Source organism: Takifugu flavidus, chromosome 10 (genome assembly GCF_003711565.1).
Source record: "Takifugu flavidus isolate HTHZ2018 chromosome 10, ASM371156v2, whole genome shotgun sequence".
Lineage (NCBI taxonomy): Eukaryota > Metazoa > Chordata > Actinopteri > Tetraodontiformes > Tetraodontidae > Takifugu > Takifugu flavidus.
Window position 1 is genome coordinate 11,427,940 of NC_079529.1, and position 16,284 is coordinate 11,444,223.

Below are 16,284 nucleotides of genomic sequence, written 5' to 3' on the forward strand. Positions count from 1 at the left end.
AATGTCGAAATAATCAGGAACAGCTAGGCGCAACTCGCATTCCCCACGTTACTATTGCTCCCTAAAGGCATCCTGACCCTTTACCCGTCTGCGGAGCCATAGACACTGCGGGATCTGCGGGAGTCACGCGCAGAGTCGGTTACATGCGCCACCGAAAGACTTTTGTCTGAGCTCCTCCTGCGGGATCGTGCGACCGTCCAGCCAGAGTTAGCTAGCAGCTAATGGACCAGCCAAAGATGGAGGAGTTTCTGTCGAGCTGCCGCCGAGCTGTGCAGGTCTCTCCCACACGCACACGCACACGCACAGACTTCTGAGGTTCACTCACTATTTTGACTGAAACATGACTTCCATCCTAATAATGACGCATCATTTTTTCTTCTGTTAAAAACAGCTACTTGTTCCTTGTGTTCGGAGTGTTGAATTAGACTTAAGAGTTTTGATTAAAAGTCATTTAATGAAACACGTGGTGGGCTGTAGATTTCACCTCATAATACACCCCATAATATAACAGTCACCTTATTATAGGCTGGCCCAGCAACGCTTCATTTACAGAGCATTAAGACCAATAAGCTCGTTCGAAGGGGTGTAAAATAATATCACCTATCAAAATAAAGGGTGATATTAAGCGATTAGTCAACAAAGTTTCAATTAGTCCACCATAAGGAACACATGTCAGCGTGAACTGTCCAATAAACTGCACATTGTTGCTCTTCACTGAAGACCGAAGAAAAAAGAACATTTGATTTTGAGAGCATACAAGAGCAAAAATAAGTGACCATGGGGTCAAATACCACAAAATAAAATGACAAATATATTAAAAATAAAATGACAAATATATTAAAAAGAAGAAAACCGTGCTTGAACGCACCAACAGGGACCTCCTCCACAGTATCTGACGATAAAACCCAACCTTTCTTTTCTACAGAAGACGTCAGTGGCTCTGGGACAGTTTATCTGTTGCGTTCTATCAATACGCGTCACGTTCAGCATAAGAGCTCCTGCTGGCCTCATGCTAGCAGGCCGAGACCTGCGGAGCTACAGCCGATCCTGCCCGTTCACTTCTGGCCTCGGCAGCCTGTTGGTACCGGAGCTAGCTGAACTATGACTGGATAAAAACCCAAGCTAATATACCAGCCTGGAAGCTGAAGTGGAGCTAATATAATAATAATAGAGAACTGGACAGCTGTTTTTACTGTAAAGCATAGTGTGACTAATGAAACAAATGTTATCAAGATGATTATTAATTAGCTCCAGGAATCTTCATCCTTTGACATTCTGACGTTCTTCAGAACTGGGATCAGACCGCTGCTCACTTTCACGTTGTTGTTGGGAATGAAGCCTGTGACACTGACTCCATGGTCTGCTCGCTGGTCTACGCCTACTTCCTGTCCAAGGTAAGGTTTCCCTCTGCTCCGTCCAGCTATTTTAATCCTGGTTAAACCCCAGTTTCTGTCTCCATCAGACTGTCCGGAGCGACACGCTTCCTGTCCCCCTCTTAAACATCCGTCAGTCGGACCTGGTACTGCGTCCGGATAACCTTGCCTTGCTACGACTGGTCAGCCTGTCTCCAGATATGCTGCTTTTCAGAGACCAGCTGGACCTGCAGGCGCTGCTCAGAGCTGGACGCCTACAGCTGACGCTCGTGGACCACAATGTTCTACCCAGGTAGTTCCAGGCCTGAAACAAGCACAGCCAGCTGGCCTTAACTGGACACCCCTTCCATTGTCTCTGTAGTTGCGACCACAGCCTGGAGGAGGCAGTGGTGGAGGTGATCGACCATCACTTGTTGGAGAGAGAGCCCTCGTCCACCTGCTCTGTCACCGTGGAGACGGTGGGGTCCTGCGCTACCTTGGTCACAGAACGTATCCTGCAGGAAGCTCCGGACGTCTTGGACCAACAAGCAGCCCAGTTGCTTTACGGTAAAGTCACCTGATGTCCTGAAGTGAGTGTGTGTGCGCGCACGCGTGTGTTTACATTCTGTGACCTGTGTGTGTGCTGCACCGTGTTTAGCGGCTGTGGTGCTGGACTGTGTCAACATGACCCCATCGGCAGGTAAAGTAACTCCAAAAGATTCAGAGTTCGCCGCAGCGTTGGAGAGTCGTTTTCCTGATCTGCCACCGAGGGGCGCTCTCTTCCAAACGCTGAACAACGCCAAGTTTGATGTCTCAGGTACGTCACAGCGCGTCACCTCCAGAGGAGAGGGGAGAGAAGTATTAGGAAAATAAATGACAGAAATCCTCAATTATAAACCACGTATTTGGGTTGGTGACTGATTCTGCTCCAACTCTTAAATGACGCCCTCTATGGGTTGGAATCCAGCTATTACAATCAAATTTGGCTCTGATGGAAGCTGTCGGAGAGTTTCTGGGCGTATCTCAACCGGTCCAGGAGCCCCGCCAGCATAAACGCTCATCAGCCAAAACCCAGGGGTGTAGTTCCACTTTGAAGCAACGCTACTCACCTGTGCAGGATTCATTCATTCATTTTTCTTTCAGGTCTGAACACTGAACAAATGCTGATGAAGGACATGAAGTCAGTGTCAGGAAGTCTGAACCTCGCTGTGTCGGTTCTGTACGTCACCCTGGAGGTGAGTGTACTGCATTCAGTCCTGCACTCTGCCGTACACGCTAGGTATCTCTACAACAGTGTGTGTGTGTGTGTGTGTGTGTGTGTGTGTGTGTGTGTGCGTGTGCGTGTGTCAGGACTTCCTGCAGAGAGCGGGCTTGGATGCAGAACTCTTGGACTTCTGTCTAAAGTTTGGGCTGGACCTGCTGCTGCTGATGACAATTTCCTTTACTGAGAGACAAGAGCCAATCAGAGAGCTGGCTGTGTACAGCCACAACGCCGCCTGGAGGGACGAGGTACTACACCAACGCTGCGTTTACTCCCAATACGTCACCTGACAGAAACGTCTGGCGCTGATGTTGCATGACAACTGTTCTCTGTCGCAGGCCAGTCAGTATCTAGAACAGGCTCATGACCAAACCCTCGATCTTTGTCCAATCAGCAGCCCACATCTACACCTCAGAGCTTATCGCCAAGGTAACCACCTGCACACGTTTTCATCGACCAGGTCCTTAAAGGTGACACCATGTTGTTAGTGAACCCGATCAGCAATATTTCAGAACCGATAAGGTTTACCGTAATGTTTGTAGAACTTCAGCACAGTAATATTCCCAACACCATTATGAAAAGCAACATTTCCTCTTCTGACTTCATATGTTCAGTCAAATTGAACAGTTGTTGGTTTGTCACCTTTAAGCTGAACAATCTCACCTCAACACGAGGTGGCGCTCTATCTCACCAACTGTAGCGTTAGCGGCGCTGCCTTATATTGATAACTACACAACCCAACATGAAACAATGATGTAAACAATACTCAAGCCACAACGTTGTCAGCTGTACATTGAAACTGTGCACGACTTTGTCACGTGCCCATAGGATTTTAACACGACAAGCTGATGTAATCATGCTAGCATTTCGTGGGGTAACTGGGCGACTGTCATTACAGCTGTAAACAATCCCTGTCCGCAGTACTTTTATAATTTGCACGTGTAGTCAATTCAAGGATTAACGTGAAATTATAAACAGATGCCGATAATGGGTAAAAATCCGGTGACCACCACCAGTCCAGTCATAGTTTACAGGTGCATTCTCCTTTACAGGAAACTCTTTGGTGTCTCGTAAGAAGCTCCTCCCACTCGTTAAAGACTTCCTGAAGGAGTGGGATGAAAATGGTAGCCTACGGGATGTGGCGGAGGAGGAGGAGTCTGCGGTCCCTCCAACGCCGATGAACAGCCTGGTAGAGGGTTGTCCTCTGGATGACGGTCTGCCTCGCATCAGCACTGCAGACCTAGAGGACAAAGTGAGCAAGATGGCCGACAGGAGGTGGAAGTAACGTCGGCGCTAACAGCAAATGGCACAGGGGCGACGGTACAACGGACTCAGAGAGGACCGACGGCTGTCCCTGTTTCCTGTCCTTTGATCATGTGGTCAATCCTCTGGAGGACAGTTTTTCAAAATAAAATGAGAACCCGGGTTCCTCGTGGACGCCTGAACCTGTGAGGTCACTGACGGCGTGTAAAGATGGCTGATGTTCGTTGTTGAGCCCCCCCGCCCCCGGTGGCTGGATGGTCCTCTGGGTGGGCTTGATTCTGAAGGGGTGGTCCTCTGTTCTGGCTCCCCACGTCGCTGGTGCACTGGTGACGCAAGGCGGGTTCCTCCGGGGGGACGTGGCGTCACAGCAGCCGTCTTTGTTTTGGTCACATATTCCGAGTTTCTTCATTTGACTGTTGCTGTTTTCCAATAACATCCCGACTCAGAATTCTTTGAACCTCGTTTATAGTCATTGTGATTTTAAGTTTTAACTGACAGTGCTGGTTTTCACAGACTCCAGAATTCGATTTTCAGCCCTGCCAAGGTCATGTGACACCCTGTGTCTGTCTGTCTGTCAACAGCTCCGTTATAAACAGATTTACATTTTTTCTCGATCATGAACTAATGAACAGACGATTGTGGTGATGTTCTGGATTCTAGACAGTTGATCTTCTGAGGGTCAAAGGCCAAGGCCTTGTATTAATTGTAACCTTGTATTACTACTGCCTATAAATGTATCATCCTATAGAACATGTGAGGAAATGAGCTGCTGCTGGAGGCTTGAGCTCTGGTTTGTTTGTGGTTTATAATGCACAAGAATTTAAAGAAAATAAAAATACCAGTTAATTCTTTCATTAATTGACAGCAATCGTGTCTGTTTACTATTAGTTGTAGTATTTAGCCAGCAAACCGTGTATGGTATCTTAAGTAACCTGAGATCTTGCCAGACTAATGTGACCTCTGACCTCAGGACTCGTTTTCTCACCAGTAGGGGGAGCAGGAGCCTAGTAACCTAGTAAAGAGAGATACCAGGAGAAGTGGGGGCTGAGACTCAGGTTTAAACTGGTCACTAGTTTAGTGAACGCAACGTTCCTGCTGTTTTAAACGTAATATCGATGTTCTGGCCTCCTGCTGATGTTTAACGTTCATTGTGACAGAACGTCTTCAAACACCTTTGATGTCACATATCAAAGCGTTTCCGTCAAAATAATCCCAAATGACAATCACTGGAATGTGAAGATGGTGAAACTCAACAGCTCATTGGGTGATATTAATAAGAAGTGTCCTTACCTGTCTGAGCAGGTGCGTATCGACCAATCGGGCGGCAGGAAACGCAGCCAAACCTGTTAGACGAGAGGAAGGGCGAGTCAGATTGAGTTATAGTGCAGAGCTGTACAGAGAGAGAGCGAAAGGTCCAGTCACACACACAGGCCAGAACTGTGACATCATGAGCTCCGAGAACACGGAAGACAGGTACGTCTGTGTATTTCTGCCCGTGTTTATGTTGTGCGTTCTTCTACTTTCTACATACACATTCTACTAGCAAAGCGAGGACATTTTTGGGAAGACATATTCCCGCTCCTCACAACTTAAACGGACTGTTTGAGGGTAAAGACTTGGTTTGAAGGTTGAGGTTAGAGCTGGGTTTAGGTCAGGGTCAGGGTCGGTTGTGTCGGTTTGGGGTTGGGACCTGCATTATGTCCTCTATAGAAATCCTCACAAAGAAGTACACGGATGTGCGTTTGTCCTGTTCTAACACAGGATGTTCTGTTGAAGCTTCAGACCTTCAGACCATCAGTAAGGCACCACTGAGCTGCTTCAGATGGTTCTGTCTGCAGGAAGTGATGTCGCCTCACTTCCTGTCCAGGGACCTTCAGCAGACCCCATGTGGAGTTCTGGTGTGGCATCAGAAACAGAACTGATCCATGAAAGGGTCATATGCTATTTCCTGTTTCATCATCCTACAAGTGTGGAACTCCTCAAGTTCTCACATGAACCTCGTGCTCTTCAACACAGACAGATTACGGTATAAAAATAAAAAATAGACCAACCTTCATCAAGAAAAAGTACCAAAGTGTTCTACAATATTCCCAAAAAGCAGGAAGAAATTAACCTTTTTATAGTCCTTCCTCTTATTGCTGCTTCGTAGAAAAATCTGCTTGAACTTCCCATTTGGTTCATGTCCACATGGACCTTCTTGGAGAAACCAGGAAATCCTACAGGGCTTTCTGAAGAACCTTCTCCTGGGGTCCCTGGTGTACAATTAGAACCTTGCCTGGAGTGTAAAACGAAGCTCTTCTGTGAATAGAATCTGTCAGATGGAAAATCAATGGATGGAAAAATGTCTCCTGGAACATTTTGAAGCATGCTCTTTTCCAAGTTTTCCCTCAATTCTGACCTGAACAGGTGAGGTCACCTGAAACCTCATCTTCTGTCCCAACAAACAGAACAAATCTCAGCTCCTCCCACCCTCACCTGCTCAGGTGTGTCTGTCAGGATCAGAGCAGTTAGACAGGTTGACTGGGAATCTGCTGACAGCTGACAGGGATTTTAGTCCGTTTCCACACGGTGTGATTTGTCCCTGCAGAGCTCCTGTAGGTTCCTCAGGTCCCACCAACATCCAGGACCTGGAGCTGAGGGAGGAGTGGCAGGATGACGGCTTCCCCAGGTGAGCCATCCACTTCCTGTTTCTCTGGCTCAGTTGTTATTTGGGCTAATGTAGCTACACTCTGATTAGCTACCGCCAAAGCCACACCCACCAAAAGGATTTGCTTTATTGGTTGTTATTGTTTGTTTTCAGGCCTCTCCCTGAGAATTTGGCAGACAGCCTGGCAGAAGGTGAGAGGTCGCAGGGGAAACAGGAAGTTGCTTGTTAATGTGAAATACCAAAGCAGCCATCTTTGTTTTTGGCACCTGCACATTAGAACGATTTATACTAAATATTTAATGTTTTACGTACAATTTGTTGAGGCCCTAACCCTCATGTATCTGACTCCGCCCTTGCTGCTCTCAGCCCCACCCATCAACCTATCCCTGCCAGGAGCAGCTGAGGGCGGAGCCAAAAAGCGTCTAGTGGCCCCGACTCTCAGCGTCACCCTGAGTCACCAAGACTCTGCTGACCTTCCAGCTGACGGCTTTGTGGCGCTCTCGTCTTCATTCGACGAGACACCGTCAGTCGACATCAACCTGGAGGCCCTGGAGACGCCGTCCGACAGCGAGTCTGGAACCCTGCCAGGCAGCCTCCACGACCTGGAGTGGGACGGTGAGCAAGGGTGCCTCCACCTGATCTGGGACCGTTGCAGTACTTCTGTGTAGCAATGAGAACATGGACACATGGTCAACAGAAGTGGGTGTCTGAGTTTTTTTGACCTCTGTTCTGGCAGATGACCTCCCCCGGATGGTGAGGGGCGGGGCTAGGGTCATACCCTGTAACGTGATGGAGCAATGTGAGGGACTGATGGAGCTGGACCAAGTGGATGGCAGCGGGCGCCGCTGGAGAAAGTTCTGCGTCTGTGGCCAGGAATATCATGTGAACATGAGCGTGCTGGAGCCGTACCTGCAGGTCCTGTCTCATGGAGGTCAGAAAGGTTCTGATGGTCCAGTGGTCCCCATAATTTAGTTTGATCTTCCTACACCAGGCTTCAGGTTCTCTGAATATGTAAAACAGAGCTAAACTGCTGCTTTGGAGTCAGTCTTCAGACTCTTCACTCAGGAGTTGTTGCGGCAGCTTGGGCAGCAGCTCCTTCTTCTGGGAGTCAGCTGGATTTGGGGGTATGGCGACGCTCTCCTGGGCAGATGCTCTGCAGCTCTGTCAGGTTGGATGATGAGCGTCTGTGGAGGAGAGGTGGTTTCAGACCTTCTTCTAGAGACAAACGACAGGTGGACTCCAGTCAAGCTGTAGAAACATCTCAGAGACGAACTGGAAAGTTTAATTAAAGTGGAAAACACATAAACCTCAAGGTCTGAAGACCTTCTGTTGGACGTCCAGAGCCATTAATTTCAAAGCAAAATACTCGATTTGAATAAAAACAACTTTAATGGGCATCAGCTTTTGTTGAACATAAATAATCATCCATTTTGATAAAAGTGTAAAAGCACTGACGCGCTCCGTCTGATGGGCTTTCAGGTTACTATGGAGACGAGATGAATGCCATCATCCTTTTCACATTGTGCTACCTCCCAGAGAACACGGTGGAGAACTACGAGTACATCATGGACAACCTGTTCAGGTGACCTTTTCTTCTACCCCATCTCTGTCTCCATCTCTCTGTCCTCTGCATCCTCGTCTCTTCCTTCTTGTCCTCAACCATGTCCCTAAATCTTCAGGTCTTCCTCTGAACCTCCTGCCTGGCAGCTCCATCCTCAGCATTCTTTTGACATCTTCTCTGTCCGTCTTCAGGACAAACCTTCTCAGTCTGACCTCCCTGGCTTTACCTTGAAACATTTAACTTGTGCTGTTCCTCTGATCTTCTCATTCCTGATTCTCACCATCCCTCATCATCTTTACCTCCAAGTCTGCTTCTATATTTTCAATATTTGGCTCCGCAGCTTTGTTCCTTTGTAGCTCTGCACGTCTCTTCTCCTCCATTTCCCAGTCATCTAAGATCCGGCTGACCACTTCCTCTGGCTTTTCCAAATGAGACAGAATTTGAGAGTTGTGTTAGCATGCTAGCATGTAGCTGAACAGGCCCACCAGCCACCATTCTGGTTGCAGCTGGTCACATTAGCCTGCTTGCTAAATCGAATTATGTTGGTTCTTACAGATTTTGAACTTTTTGGATTGTTTTTGTGTTGACTGCTGCATGTGGGTGTGGTCTGTGCACCTGACTGCAGGTACATAGTCGGGACTCTGGATTTGATGGTCTCTGAAAACTACCTGCTTGTCTGCCTATGTGCCATGGCCCCCAGGAACAAACTGCCTGCCATCAGGTGGCTCCACCAGTGCTACACATCCATCGACAGGAGGTACGAGAACCTTCCTCTCATGGATCTGATTTCACTTCCTCTAACTCTCTGACTCCGCCTCCCCATCAGGCTTAAAAAGGACCTGAAGGGTATGTTGGTGGTCCATCCTGCCTGGTACATCAAAGCACTGCTCACACTCGTGAAACCCTTCATCAGGTCTGCATAAAACACACACACCCGCACGCGCACCCCCCCCCCCCCCCCCCATCTAACACCTCAGGTTGCTCCACAGTGACAAGTTCAGCAGGAAGATTCGGTTCATCCAGAACCTCCATGATCTCTCCAGAATCATCCCCATAGATCGACTACAGATCCCTGATGCCATCCAACAGTGAGAACCCACCTCCCTCCTCCCCACTGCTCTTCTTTCTCCTACATTTCTCATCTTGATCATCTCAATCATTCTGCTGTGTGTTCCTGTAGGTTTGATCAGCGGTCGCATCGATAATCTTCTCACGAGTGAGACACAAGTGTGGATGAATGCTGAAGGTCCAAGGTCTCGAGGAGCTCTAGTACTCTTGGAACTTTTATCTCCAACCAACTGAAAAAACAAGCATGATTTCTCCAGACTCTGCTCCTGTACCCGCTTCTCAGGAACCTCTGACCTTTTTATTCTATTCCAGTTTGGAGTCATGTAGATTTTGGGACTTCCCTCTAAAGCTGGTGTCACGGCTCCACACGGGCAACGGCTCCTCGAGCCGTTCATCTACAAATATTCACACCGTTGTCGAGTTCAGCTTCAATGAACTTTAAGAAAACAGGAGCAAGCTGTTTCTCCCAGACGTGTGGCTCCACCTCCGAGGGGCGTGGCCTCCGGAAGCCCCTCCCCCTCTGCAGGTGCTCAGCATCTAAAGCAAGTGTTGTAAAAACAGAACAAGGGAGAAATGTTTTGGACTCACAACATGATTACTGATTCTGACTACGTTTTAGTCAAATAACTATAAGAAAATATAATTATAATTATTAATACCTACCTAATATTATTAATAAGCAAATAAACTCCAAATCTTAAACTACAAGCAATTCCAGTTTTGTCAAGGTGGTCAGGGTGCTGTTGACAGTGTCAGTGTGACGGTGGGGGTGAAGAACCTGCTGCTCTGCGGGTGTAAAAATCCACTGCTGAAGGAGCTGCTCAGGACCACTGCCATCCCATGGAGAGGTCAAAGGTCGTGTCCCTCAGTGGAGTCCAGCGGGCAGTCCAGGACAGTTCAGATGAGGCTGCTGAGCCTCCTCCTGTGCATGCAGCCCCCTCCTCAGTGTTCCATAGCTAGAAGATGTGACTGAAGATGAATATATATACATTTTTATATATATATACACTCACCGGCCACCTTATTAGGTACACCTGTCCAACTGCTCTTTAACACTTAATTTCTAATCAGCCAATCACATGGCGGCAACTCAGTGCATTTAGGCATGTAGACATGGTCAAGACAATCTCCTGCAGTTCAAACCGAGCATCAGTATGGGGAAGAAAGGTGATTTGAGTGACTTTGAACGTGGCATGGTTGTTGGTGCCAGAAGGGCTGGTCTGAGTATTTCAGAAACTGCTGATCTACTGGGATTTTCACGCACAACCATCTCTAGGGTTTACAGAGAATGGTCCGAAAAAGAAAAAATATCCAGTGAGCGGCAGTTCTGTGGGCGGAAATGCCTTGTTGATGCCAGAGGTCAGAGGAGAATGGCCAGACTGGTTCGAGCTGATAGAAAGGCAACAGTGACTCAAATAACCACCCGTTACAACCAAGGTAGGCAGAAGAGCATCTCTGAACGCACAGTACGTCGAACTTTGAGGCAGATGGGCTACAGCAGCAGAAGACCACACCGGGTGCCACTCCTTTCAGCTAAGAACAGGAAACTGAGGCTACAATTTGCACAAGCTCATCGAAATTGGACAAAAGAAGATTAGAAAAATGTTGCCTGGTCTGATGAGTCTCGATTTCTGCTGCGACATTCGGATGGTAGGGTCAGAATTTGGCGTCTACAACATGAAAGCATGGATCCATCCTGCCTTGTATCAACGGTTCAGGCTGGTAGTGGTGGTGTAATGGTGTGGGGAATATTTTCTGGGCACTCTTTGGGTCCCTTGGTACCAATTGAGCATCGTTGCAACGCCACAGCCTACCTGAGTATTGTTGCTGACCATGTCCATCCCTTTATGACCACAATGTACCCAACTTCTGATGGCTACTTTCAGCAGGATAATGCGCCATGTCATAAAGCTGGAATCATCTCAGACTGGTTTCTTGAACATGACAATGAGTTCACTGTACTCAAATGGCCTCCACAGTCACCAGATCTCAATCCAATAGAGCATCTTTGGGATGTGGTGGAACGGGAGATTCGCATCATGGATGTGCAGCCGACAAATCTGCGGCAACTGTGTGATGCCATCATGTCAATATGGACCAAACTCTGAGGAATGCTTCCAGCACCTTGTTGAATCTATGCCACGAAGAATTGAGGCAGTTCTGAAGGCAAAAGGGGGTCCAGCCCGTTACTAGCATGGTGTACCTAATAAAGTGGCCGGTGAGTGTATATACTGTATATATATATATATATATATATATAGAGAGAGAGAGAGAGAAGAGAGAGAGAGAGAGAGAGAGAGAGAGATAGATCCTCCTCCTCTTAACCCTAACACTAAAGGCATTTAGGGGTTTCGTACCTTGTTCAGGGGTATCTTGGCAAAGTTCTGAAGGTGTTCTTGCTTCCCCCCCTGCTACCAGAACACCTGACAAGTTTTGTCTGTAGAATCTACTAAAATATGCTGCAGTGATCCTGGTCTGAACCCTGTGATAACAGATAAGATAATGCTAGCTTAGGAACACAGAAGGAGATTGTCACAACACCCACATTATTGAGGGACACTGAACACATCACTGAGGTCTACAGAGCAGGTTCTAAAATAAAGAAACTAAAGATAGACAGGAAGTTGACCTCGACTGGATTTCCTGGTAGAAACATTTGAGGACAGATGATCCAGGTTATTTCTGGAGCCTGAACATTCACAACACACATGATCAAAGATTATTTTCTCCACCAACAATAGAAAGATGTTAAAAACAGCAGTAACTCGAGATTGGTGGGCCCGTGGAGACAAAGCTGGTAGAAAGGAAGTCAGGAAAAGGAATTCACCCAGAAAGATTCAGTCATTTTCTGTCATTTATTGTGAACTTTATAAAAAACAAATACATTTATGTCATTATTTTATTTATTTATGAAATTGTAAATAAATTATTGATTCAAATGTACTTAAAACCTGAAACAAATAAAGTCACAACAGTAGGAACAGTGAGTTTAGTTTCTCCACATCAGGTCAGACAAACACGCAGGATCAACCTCCACCACGTCGCGTTGGCCGGGGGAGGTTCAGTAAATGGCTTCCTCCATGTTGTCGTCACTGTCTCCTCCAAACTCTTCTCCATTATCAAAATAAGACATGATGTAATCGGTTTCCTGCAATCACAAATCAACCCTCAGTAAAAATCTTATTCCACAGTAATGACATGTTAATACTGAGCAATACTTTTATTTCACGGTAATGACATGTTACTAGTGAGTAATAACAATTAATTCCATGTATCGATGTGTTAATACTGAGTAATGATGTCCTATTTCCTTGGTAATTACATGTTAATACCGAGTAGTAACATTTTATTCCACCATAATGACTGGCTAAAACTGAGTAATAACTCTTATTTTCACAGTAACAACATGTCAATACTGAATAATAACATGTTTATTATTATAATAACAAGTTGTGACACACTATTACTGAGTGAGAACATATGTTTCATGATGTTATTAACATATTAACAGTAGTTAGGTTACGTGTACTGAAATATCAGGTGTTTGGGACATTTGCACACAACGGGAATGAAAAGGTTTTACCTCCTCAAACTCTTCCTCATCATATTCCTCCTCCCCCTCAGCCTCTTCTTCCTCCTGCTTCTTCTTTTTTTCTTCTCTCTCCTCTTCCTCCTCCTGCTGCTCTTCACCTGAGTTCCCTCGCTCTTCCTCTTTCTTCTCCAGAGTCTGGCACAAAAAGAGGGGTGCATCAGATGTTGTGGCGCCCCTAGTGGTTACCGAGTGTTAGAACAGGAGCGCTATCATGTGGTGTTCAAACCGCTTTGATAAAAGAATAATGGTTAGATTCCTGCCCTTCATTACCAGGTGCTGCTCAGTGTCGGTGACTAGCTGGAGGTTGTTTTCAGAGTTGTCTGGTGTCTCACCTTTTTCCAGGAAATGTCACCTGTACTCCAGGCTTTAGCTCCTCATTGGTTGTTCAGGTAAATGGATATTCTGCTTCAAGCAGCTGAGGAATCTTCTGCAGATTCATCTTAACATGAACGATGTGAACTAGTCTGGTTTATTTTATTTCATTCCTATTGCATAAGCGTTGTTGCTGCCGTGCTAAGTGCGTACATACCAAGAACTCATTACTGAACTACATTCTCTCTCTTTTGGTTTTAGGGTGGAAATGTTTTCACCTCCAGTTTGAGAAGCACTTCCTCTTTCTGTAGAACAGATTTCTTCTTCTTGGGGTGGGACTGCTCTCGGATCACTGCAGGGACGCCCAACGGGGACAAGCGTCACTTCAACACTCACAATGTCATCCAACAGTAACGAGGAAGTGCTTTGGTTAATTAGGTGCTGGACTGTACAGCAGTGAAAGTACTCACCGTCTCTGGAGGGTCTCTTGAGAGGAGCTCTGAGCTCTTTGGGGAGTCTCTTCCAATCTATCAGACAATCACAGAACACCTGAACTTTAGCCACAATACTTCTGTGACCTGCAGTAGACACTCACCATGTTTACATGACACTCCAATAAATGATGGTTGCTTCAATCCAACCGTAACTGGAAACTAAAGTGCAAGTCCAGTTAGTCCAACTGGTATCGGTGCCGTCCGTACCAGACTCCATGACCATGACTAAAACACCCAGACTATGCAATAGGAGAGTATACAGAGCTCCTGTCTGCCTCTTCATCACCACCACCACAAGGGGGAGTGAGGATCTGATCTGGACAGTATGTAGCATGTCCCTTATGGAAGAGATGGACAAAGCTGCAGGAAGCTCCATCTTCCAGTTGTTCGAGACGCTGCTCTGATGCCTGACTCTTACTGGTCTGATATAATAGGTCAGGGGTGTCAAACCTATTTTAAGGCGGGTTGCATTGGTTATTTGACTCCTGTTACCTGGTATCTTGTAGCTTTCACCAGCGCATCAATATCAGCACATTCTGAGTGACAGCCAACTTCAGGAAGTGACTCAAGTGTCTGTGTTTCAGCCTTGAGCGCAGCTTTGTTTTATTAATGCTCATTACAGAGAAAATCTGCTCACAAAGATATGTGGTTGCAAACATGGACATCGGCCTTGTAGTGAGGGCTGTTGGGGCAACCTGGCTGGAGGTTCTGATAAAACGTGTCCAAGCCAGCTGCTGCAAATTTGCCCTTCAAATCCGAACCACACTGCAAGTCAATTATTTCAAGTTGGATGTTGACGGGCAGAATCACTGTGAAGAGGGCAAAAAACTTTGTAATCTTTCTTCTATTCACCAAAAATATGAATACGTTGCTCGAACTCCCGTAACAGCCCCGTTACTTTATCTTTGAACCGCTTCATGTCTGGAACACATTGGGTCACACACACACAAGTTTCAGACGGGGGACGCTGCATCATCGTTAGCAATCGTTAGCTTTCACCGCAGCATTACTGACCTCTTGGCTGGGACTAAAAACAGACTGCTGACAACACTTCATCCACCTTCTCTTTTCTCCGCTGTCCTTGAAAGTTGTCATATTTGTCGACTTGAAGACTCATATAGTGGCGACGAAGGTTATATTCTCTCTGTCTTTCGGAGCTCATTTCACTGACCTGCTCAGTATCAGTATCAGCCTGGTGTTTAAGCTCCTGCCTCCCATTCCCTCTCTGCCAGATTGTCTTCTGCATTCACACGAGTCACGCCAGCGTTTTCCTACGGACTGATCACCCGGTACCGACCCTGCCTGTTATTGACCATCCTGCCTCGCCTCTGTCCTGGTAAAGACCTCTGCCTTCCGTCTCCGACCCCGAGTTTTGTGCGAATCCCCTCTAGATTCACCTGGCTCACCTTCCTGAGCGTGCCGCGTTTGGGTCCAATTGCTCTGCCCATTTCACTTCCAGCACTGCAACATGCTGTGACCCCACCAAACGTACTGCGTTCCCATTCACTTCCATTAAAAAACCGAAGGATGACCATTTTTCTTGGAGCACTCGGCGCTCTGCATCCACGTTTCTTTTTTTTGACGGTGACATATTGGGGCAAGGATGACAGCATCAGTTATTGGCTTGCTCCGTCGGGACAAGGAGCAAATTCAGATGAGATGCTAAAGTCCAATTTTTTAGCATAGCTGGATTCACCTGTGTATGTAAAGATTGTGAGTGACACATAAACATAGGTGTGTGTAGTGTACCTGTGTTCCAGTGTGTGCTTGTTTCCGTTTGCTCGCCAATGTGGTATTTATCAGAGTATCGCTCCACATCTGCACACAGGAAACACACAGGTGCGTTCACAATAAAACACTTCACTGTTGTTTACTCTAGTTTATCGTGGGGAGTCACACAGCAATGGTTGCTCTATCTGGTCAACTTGATACAACTACAGACTCAGAAAAGTGGAATTAGAATTAAACTATAGCAGGATAACTAAAACTTCAGTCGAGGAATGAGCACCTGATGCTCCACAGTGAAGGGTGCTGTGTGTGTGTGTGTGTGTGTGTGTGTATGAACCTCTGTGGGGGGTGGCTGGCTGGATGAAACATGGCAGAGTTTTCATGGCTCCTCTTAACTCCTGTTTGAGCGCCAACAGATAGTCCATCTCCTCTCCACCTATCAGGGGCAGCGGCTTCTGCTCCAGTAGCTACAGAACAGACAGCTGTGAGCAAGACGCACATCTGTGCCTGTTACTGCATGTGGATTCTGCCAAGGGAATCTTACAGGAAACAGAGGCATGGGTTGTTGGACAGACAACGGTGCATTTTCCCCTCTGTTGATGCCGACCGTCTCCATGGCGAACGTTATCATCTTTCGGCCCCGCCCTCGAACCGCCATTGCTATTGTATCAGATCAGATGAATCCAGCAGGAAGGAACCAGATCAGGTCTGGTCAAGGTGGAGCTGCAGAGGGTTGGATGCAAATGTGGAAAACAGTAAAACTGTAATTACTAAAATAAAATCAAACTAGGAAGTCCTTCAACTACTAAGGAGTTCAGGAGTGTTCAGGAATTCAAGGAGCACAGCAGTGTGTGTATTTTAATCTCTGATAGTTTAAAATATTTTTAGTGGACTAATTCAGCAAAACATCTTAGATCTCTCTGTTTCTGGACCTGGGTCATGTTCTGAGGTCTAATGTTTCTTCATTACCTTCACTCTTTCGACAATAACAGAAACCTGTTAAACT

General features: G+C 46.6%; 3 protein-coding genes across 5 annotated transcripts in view; 2 read left to right on the forward strand and 1 right to left on the reverse strand.

Moving 5' to 3' along the window:
- Positions 1–54: 54 nt before the first annotated feature.
- On the forward strand, positions 55–4,734 carry prune (prune exopolyphosphatase). Its single transcript, XM_057046528.1, has 9 exons — positions 55–275; positions 1,290–1,394; positions 1,463–1,665; positions 1,735–1,919; positions 2,011–2,169; positions 2,496–2,587; positions 2,703–2,861; positions 2,952–3,042; positions 3,666–4,734. Exons 1-9 carry the CDS (start codon positions 222–224, stop codon positions 3,896–3,898), a joined length of 1,281 nt encoding a protein of 426 aa, XP_056902508.1. The 5' UTR covers positions 55–221; the 3' UTR covers positions 3,899–4,734.
- A 506-nt stretch (positions 4,735–5,240) lies between these two features.
- Positions 5,241–9,860, forward strand: bnipl (BCL2 interacting protein like). The gene is made up of 10 exons (XM_057046531.1): positions 5,241–5,349; positions 6,464–6,544; positions 6,677–6,714; positions 6,890–7,138; positions 7,260–7,454; positions 8,003–8,105; positions 8,710–8,841; positions 8,911–8,997; positions 9,074–9,172; positions 9,265–9,860. The coding sequence occupies exons 1-10, from the start codon at positions 5,324–5,326 to the stop codon at positions 9,287–9,289; spliced, it is 1,035 nt and encodes a 344-aa protein (XP_056902511.1). The 5' UTR covers positions 5,241–5,323; the 3' UTR covers positions 9,290–9,860.
- Positions 9,861–11,993: 2,133 nt separating this feature from the next.
- polr3glb (RNA polymerase III subunit GL b) overlaps positions 11,994–16,284 on the reverse strand; it is a 4,662-nt gene continuing 371 nt past the window's right edge. For 2 of the 3 annotated variants that reach the window (XM_057046533.1, XM_057046532.1), the window contains exons 2-8: positions 15,823–16,001; positions 15,616–15,745; positions 15,300–15,368; positions 13,527–13,583; positions 13,335–13,408; positions 12,736–12,879; positions 11,994–12,300 (exon numbers count right to left, since the gene is read on the reverse strand). In XM_057046533.1, the coding sequence (XP_056902513.1) occupies positions 12,214–12,300; positions 12,736–12,879; positions 13,335–13,408; positions 13,527–13,583; positions 15,300–15,368; positions 15,616–15,745; positions 15,823–15,936 (675 nt within the window). In that variant the 5' untranslated portion in view covers positions 15,937–16,001 and the 3' untranslated portion in view covers positions 11,994–12,213. The remainder of the gene's footprint in view (positions 12,301–12,735; positions 12,880–13,334; positions 13,409–13,526; positions 13,584–15,299; positions 15,369–15,615; positions 15,746–15,822; positions 16,002–16,284) is intronic. The other variant, XM_057046534.1, reaches the window with a different exon arrangement.